Raw genomic sequence first — 12,009 nt, 5'->3', positions numbered from 1 at the left:
CAAAGGCACATAGTGAGAAAACTATACCGTACCGAAGATGATCGATCACATTTTGGGGCAAACGTTCCAGTTTTCTTATTCGAAAAGCGTCACCTATCCTAACTTAACCGTACTATATGTATGATGAAAGCATACTTCCAGCGCTATTAGAGAAATAATAACCTTCTCACTACAAATTTGCATGATAACAGCTGCAACTACCGCAAGCTATTGAAATAGTGAACAGATAAACGTTGACTCAACTAAGTGTAAATAACAAGGATAATGGGCACCACCTGCAAAACAATTGCAGGAATATTTAATTATGTAGAGCAACGAGCCACTCCCTCTCCCAAGGCGACGGTCATCAGGCTGACGAGGCTCCAGACTTGCTTTATAACCTTACCTGTTGCTATATAACCCCTGAAATTAAATTTGGGTAACATGCCAGGTTCAGCCTCACTCCACTGACTAAAGACTCACTTTAAGTTTGATTCTATGACTTTACTCCCAGAATAAGAACTCATATGTGACAAACACCAACAAAATAAACACTTATGCAACCCACTTAGTGCTTGCTGTTTACATAGAGCTAATATACACAATACTACCCAATAAAATCATCTCTTCACGAGATTTACTCGTTTGCCGTCTACAAAGGCAAATTACACATCATTAAAATCACTAATAAAAATACAACATCTAATAAGAACTAATATGTGACAAACACCAACAAAATCAACACTAATGCAACCCACTTAGTGCTGGCCGTTTACATAGAGCTAATATACACATTACTACCCAACAAAATCATCTCTTCACGAGATTTACTCGTTTGCTGTTTACAAAGGCAAATTACACATCATTAAAATCATCACTAAAAAATCGAACATCATTATACTTTTAACATACCTCCAGGTAAGAGCCCCACTGCACTCCACTGTTACCGTGAATCCTAATCTGGTAGAGAAAAGTACGACGACTATTTCTCTACATATGGATGCAACCTTCTTTACTAATAGCATCCCTAACCTTATTTACACTTCTTCATCGACATCTTGAATTCTTTCCAATTGCTGGCTGGACAGAAAGCGTTACATGTCCGGAGGCAAGCAAACGGCAAAATTCTACATCAACTGAAGCTGCATACTCGGGTGACAAGTTCCAAACAAACACTTTCTTTTTCAGAAAGTCCACTGCAAAGCCGGTAAGTCGTCGTGATTATATCATGTTCACTCCGTAACAGATACTCACGAATAATAGCAGATCGTATAGCAAACTGCGCAAATACGTCGCTCCCGCAGACCAGTACAAATGAGAAACACACAGTATCAGCATCAGAGTCAGAAACAGAATGAGAATGAGAATCAGAATCAGAATCAGAATAACTCGCCGCACACGCGTACACACTTATATATGCTTGCTACACGTGGTTGTAGCGTCCTGAAAAGTTTAGTGGTAGCAACGCTCACACCGGCACTTCTTCCCGCGTCACTCTGTCAACACAAACCTCGCTCAAAACAAAGCCCTCGCATTGGCTATCGAGTATATGATGTGACGTAGACCGTTCACTCATGTATGTCCACATTGATTCACTCCAATTCTTCAACCGATACAACCTGCCGTACCCCGTGTTTTCAAGCCACCTGTTGCAACACATCCAACTGACTTCAACCATCCTTCCCGATATAGTCGCAGTTTTCCCGGTTGCACAATCCTTACGGCTAGGCCATATTTACAGACTCTTACCCAAACGGAAATTTATACAAAATATAATGATGAACATATGCAATATTCCCTAACTATACAGTCTTCTTATAATATTACGTTTTTACGTGGTAAATAAACAAAATTACATGATTTTAACCTAACAAACTATATACGAAAATTTCCTAACCTAAAAACTCGGGGATCGTACATACGTACGGTTACACAGCCTTTCTGTAATTTAACCAGATGCGAGAAAACAAACTACCGGTAACCTCTGAAATCAACGATGTATCCCATGTGTATCCCATTCTTGCTTAACTGCAGTATTTAGCATTAAAATGAAGACATTGTTTATTCAGCCTTTATTTTTAACGAGTTAACAACTGTTATTGGACACGTTATTTACGCACTTATTATGAAAACATGCTCTCTTTCATTTCAAATTTTCTTTACGGAACAGCAGTTGACGGGTATTACTAATCTACTCCGACATTGCCTTTGAATGTCCACAAGAGAGCTCGCTAGTTGACATAGCGCGGAAACAATGCTGAAGGTGATCGATTGTACTCAACATAATCACTGGGGTGCATAAATATCAGTAACGGAAAAAATCGCACACGCTTAATCGCTTGTATTAACGGATGTGTCAGTGATAGGGCTCTCGCTGTAACCGAAGGATAATACACAGTTTAATATAGGACTTTTGAAGGGACAGACAAAACTTGTTGTTATAACAGGGTTCTCGTTATATACCGTACTCACTATAGCGGACTTCTACTGTATTACTAATATCCTTCCTTAGCTTCAACTGTATGTAAAAACCATCTTTGTTAGGATGGACTTACCCGTTCGGGCAATGGGCACTTCTTAGCAGCACCGACGAGCTGCAAGTGGTCTACATTCCTCAGAAATTCAACTAAATGTTCAGGATCTTCAGTTTTGTTCCCAAGAGCTGCTCCTAGACGAAAGGCTGCCTCTCTTGGATGTTTCTCTATACCCCATGGATTGAAAGCTACTCCACTCTCTGCTATTGCTCGATGAAAGAGACCTGGGAAGAAGCAAACAAAGACAAAATCAACACCTCAAAGTGAAATACATTTATCAAAGGACCCACTCTACCAAATATCAGTCGATCCATATTAATCTTTTCTTGCTGTCTGAGAAAAAGTACAATGCTTCTTCTACAGTACCAAAACAATTAATATCCCATTGATATTCAGATGAATATGTGAGCATTTATAGTGATGAACACCTGTTGCACTGAAATAGAAAAGCAATGGTAATAACAGACTCTACTCTAAAATATTGTTTTGCAACATTCTCCTGGAAATTCTACAAGACTTAACTTAAAATACCTCATCACGGACTGCTCACATTGCCGCAACATCATGCATCGTTAGCCCTCATTCTACTGAATGCTGCAACATCACCAACAGCTCACACCAGCAGACATATTACTACTCTATACTGTTGCTCACCACGTCGTTGCTATGTTACATCACCTTCTCCAATGAACTGCATGTTTAAATGCTTCCAGTAACTTCCACACATCTCCTATATAAACTCTGATTCTCCCAACTTACAATCAGTCCAGATTCGATTGAAGGGGGTGTGTGTGTGTGGAGGGCACAGCAGCCAGCTACTCGGCGTACTACCGCACACGATTATTACCGTCTTCTCGCCTGGACTCAGATGCCACACATTTGGTGGGCAGAGACTTTGTTTATTGGGACTTTGATTCCCACAGCCTTCAGGCTTTGACATCTAGCCTCACTTTTTTCTTTTCCTTTATATGAACCAATGGTTATGATTCTGCGAGTGCTAATCGTCCTAAGTCTCAAATTAAAAATATTGGAAACTCAGCAATGGCGATGGTTGGAACATTGAGAACATTTCTTTCCATCAATCTCCAGCTCCATGGCTAAATGGTTAGCATGCTGGCCTTTGGTCACAGGGGTCACAGGTTTGATTCCTGGCAGGGTCGGGAATTTTAACCATAAATGGTTAATTTCGCTGGCACAGTGGCTGGGTGTATGTGTCACCTTCATCATCATTTCCTCCTCATCATGACATGCAGGTTGCCTACAGGGCATCAATTCAAAAGACCTGCACCTGGCAAGCTGAACATGTCCTTGGACACGCCCGGCACTAAAAGCCATACACCATTCCATTTCTGTCAATTAGTAAATGACTATTCCAGCTAGTGCTACTAGGTCTTTACCCTTTTGAAGTTTTCTTGTCAGAATGAATCATTCACATTGCAATTCCTACCTAGAGTCCCCTCTCCTTTTTATTTGTAAACTGGGTATTTAATTCTCTGCTGTGCTGAGAAACTTCATCGTAATTCAGTGGCTGGCTCGAATCACTGTTGTCCCCTTTCGAATGTTTTTCTTCTTCTCAATGGTTCTTGTTGCTATTTTGAATTTTGGTCCTCCTCTTATTGGCATTGTACTTCAATGGTTCTAAATACATGCAGTTAACTATATTGTTAAAGATCGTGATTTCCATTTACTTTGTATGCAATCTATGTACTTGCACAGAACCTCTAACTTCCCAGTTGCTTTCCTGGCATATTATTATTACCGTTCCATTTCGAACTTCAAGAAGGTTACCACATGAATAATGAAAGTATTCATTCACCAGAGTGTTACTGTTTGGTAGCAAAGTTCTATCTACCGCTACAATTAATCGATTATTGTCTACTACCTTATTATTATTATTATTATTTATTGACATCAAATAAATAGAGTCTTGTAGAATTTCCAGGGGAATGTTTATGTTTCTATTTTGTCTGGCAGGAGTTCCTTCATATGCCATTAAATGTACCAACATGAGACCGATGTAATTCGAGCACAAGTAAATCCCACCAATTTGAGCTCGAGTTACCGCAGTCTACACATTAATGTTCTTGACACAGAATCTAATGGGCAGTTCCCAACTATCATCGTAACTGAATGGCCTAATGTAAGTGCATCTACAGGGAAAGCAGCAAATATGACCAATTAACAGACAGTATTCTACCCTACCTTTAGTCATAGGTGAGAGCATGTGTAAGTGAACCGCTGCTGCTCCAGCACTTTCTCCAAACACAGTAACATTGTCAGGATTTCCACCAAACTTGGCTATGTTGCGTTGTACCCAGCGAAGGGCTACCACTTGGTCTTTCAAGCCTACATTACCAGGAGCGGCAGGTCCTTCCACGCTGAGAAAGCCTGTAAAGAGGAAAATTATTTAGATATAATTCAAATCTTCAAGGATATATTTAGCTTACAATACTTGCTTCAGATAAAACATCTGAATAAAATATATAATACAGTAATACTTTCTGTACCAATTTTCAAAGAAAAGAAAGTATATAACTGAAACTCAGGACTAGTTTCTACTGTTCTTATGCTGCTCTTGAATTAGTGTCAGTATCAATACTCGACTTCTAACAAAATCTTTCACCATGACTATACCAAGGTAAATTTTATGTGAGGTTAACTACTCATATTACAAGATCCCATCCAGACAAACACAGGAAAAATCCCATCAAGCGGCATGTAGCTTCTGATAATAATGAGAGTAGAGATCATATCGGTATAAAAAATTTTGAAAGCAGTTCCTTCTAAAACAGCAGTTTGGTGAATGCACATATGCAACAAAGTTGGGAAAGTCCTCTCCAATTTCAGTCATCCTCCACCTCATCCTTCCATCTTGTTCGTGGTCTTCAAATTTGTCTTCTTCCAGATTCTGTTCATTCCTGAGCTCTTCTTGGTAATCTTTCTTGTCCCATTCTTTTGAAAACTTTTTGAAGTGACCGAACCATTTCAGCCTATTTCTCTCCATTCTTTTAGGTGGTTGATCTGTAGCATGTTTCATATTGTTTCATTTCTTATCTTGTCCTTCCTCATTTTAGCCAAGATCCCTAGCAGAAAGCGCATCTCTGTCGCTTGTAATCTACTCAGATCTTTTTTGTCCAAGTCCTACATTCTGATCCACAGGTCAATATTGGCAAATAATATGATTTATATATCATGGTTTTGGCTTTGGTAGGGAATTTCCAATTTCTAATTATGTATGATACACAGTAATAAAATTTTGAACTATTTCCTATCCTCTCTGAAATTTATCATGGCATTATAGATATAGGCTTTTGGGCCTTCAACCCCCTCAACCTAATGCACTTTTGGTGAGTTTCGATGTGGAGTCCTTGTTCACTAAAGTGCCGATTGACTCGGTCATGTATCTCATTGAACACCTGTTCCCTGAGGACATTACTAACCTATTTTACCACTGCATTACTTCCAGCTATTTCTTGTGGGGTGGGAATTTTTATGAACAGACGGACGGAGTCCCTCCTAGTGGCTAATTTCTTTATGGAGCATTTTGAGGAGGAGGCTATTGCTTCAGCACCCGACAAACCTATGATATGGTGGAGGTATGTTGATGATGCATTTGTGGTCTGGACAGAAGGTCCTGAAAAACTTCATCTATTTCTAAACCATCTAAATCAGCAACATCCTTCAATTAAATTCACTATGGAGATAGAGTTGGATGGATGCCTTCCTTTCTTGGATGTTCTAGTAAGAAACCGGACAGCTCCTTAGGACATACCGTCTATCGTAAGCCTACCCACACAAATCGCTATCTTCAAGCAGATTCTCACCACCATCCAGCACAACAACAAGGCATTCTCACGACACTCACCAAAAGGGCGAGACGAATTTGTGAGCCATCAAATATCCAGGTGGAGATGGACACGCTCAAAGTCACATTCAAGAGTAATGGTTACAGCGATTTTCAGATTCATAGAGCCCTGTATCCCAGAGAAATGACCAAGTAAAGCTCACAGAAGGAAGAAGTGAAGGGAACTGCCTACTTGCCTTACATTCACAACACTACAGATCGAATTGCCAAGGTCCTCTGCAAACACAATAAGAAATCTGTGTTTGGCACCGCCACTAAAACTGCTCACAGTCTAAGTAAAATCAAGGACAAATTGTCCCCACTTTTACATCCTGGGGTATACGAAATTCCCTGTACTTGTGGTAAGGTATACATCGGCCAAACATGCCGATCCATTGGTACCCATATCAAAGAACATGAACGTAATATTCGTCTCAACCAGCCAGACAAATCGGCAATAGCTGAGCATGCTTTATCATCGGGTCATGATGTCATGTTCCAAGATGCTCGAGCTCTTACCCACATTAGACACTATAGGTTCAGGATTATACAGGAAGCTGTGGAAATACGTAGAAATCCTAACAATTTCAACAGGGACACTGGCTATCAAGTAAGTAATATCTGGTTGCCAGCCATTAAGGATTTACGTAGGTAGTTCCCTTCCCTGTCCCTTCACTATTGTTATTTCGTCTGTGTTTTCCAAATTCGTACGTTCCTCATCATCAGATGTTTCGTTCCAGGCCTGTGTCATACACCTGTCAATGTCATATGTTACGTACACATGTTATGTGACCCTCTTATACCGATTCTGATGGTTCGGTCAGCTTCCGCTTCGAACGCTAGCGCTGTGCCACGTCCGGGGTACCAACTGGTGACAAATGAACATACCATTTCCACTTCTATTATAACATCTAACTTTCAAAAAGTCATTGTTTAAGAAGCCTTTCTCATGGACAGTAGAGATTTTCTTCTGATGACGCAGAGCACAGTTCTCTGTGAAATATAAAGAATTTCACCTTATTTTCTTGACACGTCACAAGCCCAAAAGCCTATACAGTATTATGTCTATAAGTACAGGCCGTGAAAGCATCAATGGCAACATTATCATGGCATTGTTTGATGTTAACAACAAGCCACCAGATCCTAAGCAACCTTCATCTTATTTAATATTTCTTTGAGCATGTGCTCTTATTCTAAAATGAAATTTCATTTTATGAATTACCGGTATTATTATTGTTTCATTAATATTTTATATTTTAATTATTTAAATATCTAATTGAGGTATTGTGTAAATATTTTAGAGTTAAAATTATAGCCAGTTGTGAAGCTTGAATTGTTGTTTCTTTCCTTTTTCATTATTATGTCATTTTTTTCCCATGGCCCCCTATTCATTGTTTTATCAGTGGGCTTATCTCTGTGTGACTTACTATTGTTGTTCATAAGAGGCATTAAACAAGGGGATTCCATTAAATATTTAGGTGTTTCATTAAACAAAGAAAGAAAATTTGATCACCAGTCATATTCTTAAAAAACAGGGAAAATCTTCATCAATGGGAATATGACACTTAGAAAGCATTGCCTGCAAAGGGCAAAGGAGTCTAATTGTCCAATGAGGTCACCGAGCCAATAATTCGATAGCCAACAAATCAGGATGATCTACTACTGAAATGGTTACCTGTCTGAGAATGAACAGAAATGTTGCAGCAGTAGCAATAACTGCCTGTTGGTCCTTGATGATGATTATGATGATGATGATGAATACGCTTGTTGTTCAAATGGGCCTAACATTGAGTTCATCATCCCCTAATGATATGAGATGGCATGAAATAATTTTTATTCCTATTATTTATTTTACATTTTTTGGCCTACACTGGACCACTCTAGTCAATTATACAAAGGATTTCTTGATTTCCTATCAGCCTAGTATTTCTTCATTCTGAGAGATGCTGCCATCCTTTGTTCTGTTGAAAATACTCTCCCATTAGACCTTTTATTGATCGTATGTTTTTTTTTTTTTTTTCTTTCTTTCTTGAAGTATCTTTAATATCCTCCTTAATTTCCATAATCCATTTAATCTTGGTATTGCTATTCAATAATTTTCAATTCTTCTTTTGCTAATTCTGGTGTCAGGTGTTATGATAAGATGCTCAAAGAATGATCTACATTTTGTTCCTAATCGTACTCAATACTGTTTTCATTTCCTTATGAACCGTTTTATTGGATGCTATTGTCCATTAATTTGATACTGTTTATTTATGCATGTTCTAATTATTCTTCTTTCTGTCTCAAGTATTTTGTCTGTTTCAGCTGTATTAGTATTTTTTTAAATGGTTTCACTAACATAAGTTATTTCTGGCTGTGTGACCATTTTATAATGTCTTAATTTTGCTGCTATCGATAAGCTTTTTTTTTTTTTTTTTTACTGTATGTAGTCTTGGTAATATAATTTCCTTTGTTTAATTTATTCTTTTATGCCAAGTGGGTTTCTCATTAAGATTATAAGTTATGATTTCTCCTAAATACTTAAATTTAAATATTTAAATTTATTTCTTGCCCTCAATTGTCATTTCATTTACCAGTGGCAGATGTGTAAACATGATCTCAGCTTTTCAAAGGATATTCCAAAACCTATTTTTTGTACTCTTCCCTGTAGAGATTTAATTTGGTGTCGAGTTTCCTGAATATTGTTGGACAATAGAGCAAGGTCATCAAATCCTAAACAGTTTAAACTTAAATTTTGTTTGGAGTTTCCAACTTTCATGTTTGGGGTTGACCTTTTACCATTCCCCTATTATAAATTCTAATGCACAATTAAATAGTAATGGTGATAAACAGTCTCCTTGTCTTAAACCTGTTTTAATAAAAAATAGTTCAGAAACCTATCCTCTAAACTTTACTTTCAATATGGTATTAGTTAAAGTAAGTTTTATCAGTTTAATTAATTTAGGATGGAGTCAAAAATTCCGTAAAATTTTTAACGTTGAAAGGCTATGTATATAATCATATGCCTTAAAGTCAACAAATGTCATTACTATAGGCTTGCTCTGTTTTCTGTAGTATGCCATTATTTAGAGTGATGATCTGTTCAGCACAACTTCTCCAGGGTCCACCTTGTATGTGCAGCCCACGATAGACAATCTTCTATAATTATCCGGATTACTCTTATCTCCTTTTACATGAAGAGGGTGTATTAAGGCTGTTGTCCAATGTTCTGGAAACTGTTCAATGATCCAAATTTTTGTTAAAGTCAGGTGTAAGGAAATCCAAAGCGTACGGCTTGAATATTTCCTCATCTCTACAAAAACCTGGTCTTCTCTGCATGCCTTATAATTTTTAAGTTCTTTTAGTGCTTTTTCTAATTCTTGAAATGTTGGAGGACCTGTGTTATTAAATTTGGTTTTTATTGGAGTATTTGTATTAATTTGTAATACTGTAGATCCTTAGGTTCTTCACAATTCAGTTTACTGAATGCATTTGCTATAATCTCAGCATTTTCACTACTGCTACGTGCCATTTTTCCATCATGAAATAATATAACAATTTAAAGTTACCCACTGACTAGGATTTAAAAATGATGATGAAAATGATTATGAATTTAAAATAATCAGAGGATTTAATTTGCAACACCTTATTTTCCTATAAAATTAAAAATAGATTAAAATGTAATAAATTTAGATAAGGTATTGCCTTGAAAGTGAAATTGTATATTTCATTCAAATTAAAAGTTAAAAAAGAACATATTGAAAATATGCAAACATTCATTAAAAACATAGTCAATAGAATAAAAAAAGTAGTTAGAAATAAAATTGTAATTAAAAAACGAACTTTAACTTCACTTTTAAAGATGATAAAAAAGGCTACTATCCCTCATAGAAATGGATGACGAGGTCTACTGACTGCTCATCATCTCGCAGAATAAGAGATATGGTACTCGTAAGTTCTAAACTACAGCGCAGATCGGCCAGGTCCATGCACTTCGTAAGGCTGTAGGCCCCCCTATACTACAGTCAGATGACTGTCGCAAGAACACACCAGGGGATCATCTCCCTTCAGTAAGTAGGAATAAGTTGCAATACCAGGGTTGATCCGAAGACAACATAATACCAATGCTTCTCTCTGAGACTTGAAGTACCTTTATTCCACTCAGCTTATCTGAAAGAGGGGTGGCCTGCCATTCCAGCTCCCAATGGGACAAACATCACCCGCCCTCCCTTCAACACCCTCCTCCCGTAACTCACCTCGTCCCTCCTCCTTCGCCCCTCCCTCTCCATTCCCCCACCCAACCGCATCAGCACAGATACACGGTAAGCCACACACAAGCTTAGTTGTCAATGTGACTTGAGACTGACAAGGTCATTTCCATTCGAGACGACAACTTTTATTTACAAGTTAAATGAGTTTTCTTTTCTTACATTATTTTTTAACTTTTTTCATCCACTCATAATTCCTTTTCTCATTACAGATGTTACACATGTTTTAATCCATGGTATTGACGGTCTCACCACACTGCTTAGCACAGTATTCTCATTTTAACAGTCAGCAAGTTTTATTTGACAATCAAGAACGACCCATCAGACGAGACGACTTTGTACCTCAATATGTTCTCCTACTGAAGATGGCCTTGAGAATAGGCTGAAACATGTATAGACTTTGTTCATCTAACAGATGAGTTGATTTGTATTGATAAGGAGGATTTTATAAATACAGTAGAAGTTCGTTATAGCGAGAATTCATAAAAGCGAAAATTTTACTCACTATAACAGATTGTCGTTATATCCGATTTTTGCATAAAAGACGGAAAACCCTTCATGCACTTTAAAACTGGTATGAAACGGCAATCAGTTTGTTCAAAACTTGCGTTTCCGCAGATAATATCCACACTATGGCTTACTTGTTTATTATTTTTCGTACTCCAATACTACATGAAAGTGTATGTTTAATTTCATTCTGAAGAAAATATAGTACCGTATTTCTCCAAATCCAAGATGAACCCCACTTTTTCCTTCAAAAAATTTAAATCAGGCTCAAATAGAAGTTTGAAAAATCATATGAATGATTTGTTGTACAGTAGGCCTACGCATTTTTAGATTATTTTTGGACGCCGAACACTGACTTTCGTCACGCCGTATTTCTTCTTTTTTTTTTGCAGCTGCACAATTATTCTTTATTTCCGCAGGTTTAAAGACCATTAACTTAACATTGGCATCATAATACCGAAGAGAACTCATTGAAAATTTTTCGGCATTACCTATTCCATGTGTCTCTACAAAACAACAATCCATCAGGAAATTATTCTTGCCGTCTATAAAACTGTTACTTTTACGCAGCGTCAGATATAACCGGCTACCGCTACACGCTCGTCTCGCTTGTCGGGTTCTGCCAAATTCAGCGGGGTAGGCCTAATCGCGAACGTTGAAAGTCAACGAACGAGTTTATTGCGCCACAGTATGGCCATTCTGCCCTTGCATTTTTCATGCACATGCATCACAATTTCATCTTCAACTTCTTTAAAGCGTCCTTGTTACGGACCACTGAATGCATTTTTTGTACAGTACGCATTTTTTTTAGCTCTTTGTCTTCACGCTAACGCCAAATATTGGCTTAGTTAGGCCTATGCCGTATTTTCTTGTGGCTGCAAAATTATTCTACATT

General features: G+C 37.7%; 1 protein-coding gene across 3 annotated transcripts in view; it reads right to left on the bottom strand.

Annotated features, from left to right (window-relative positions):
- The window catches only part of LOC136871592 (juvenile hormone esterase), a 128,518-nt gene that overhangs the window by 45,661 nt on the left and 70,848 nt on the right, over positions 1–12,009 (bottom strand). For all 3 annotated transcript variants that reach the window (XM_068227163.1, XM_067145033.2, XM_067145032.2), the window contains 2 exons: positions 4,716–4,901; positions 2,535–2,737 (listed from right to left, as the gene is read on the bottom strand). In XM_068227163.1, coding sequence (XP_068083264.1) covers positions 2,535–2,737; positions 4,716–4,901 — 389 coding nt within the window. The remainder of the gene's footprint in view (positions 1–2,534; positions 2,738–4,715; positions 4,902–12,009) is intronic.

This window comes from Anabrus simplex, chromosome 4, assembly GCF_040414725.1.
Source record: "Anabrus simplex isolate iqAnaSimp1 chromosome 4, ASM4041472v1, whole genome shotgun sequence".
Classification (NCBI taxonomy): domain Eukaryota; kingdom Metazoa; phylum Arthropoda; class Insecta; order Orthoptera; family Tettigoniidae; genus Anabrus; species Anabrus simplex.
This window is presented reverse-complemented; position numbering and strand designations above follow the sequence as displayed.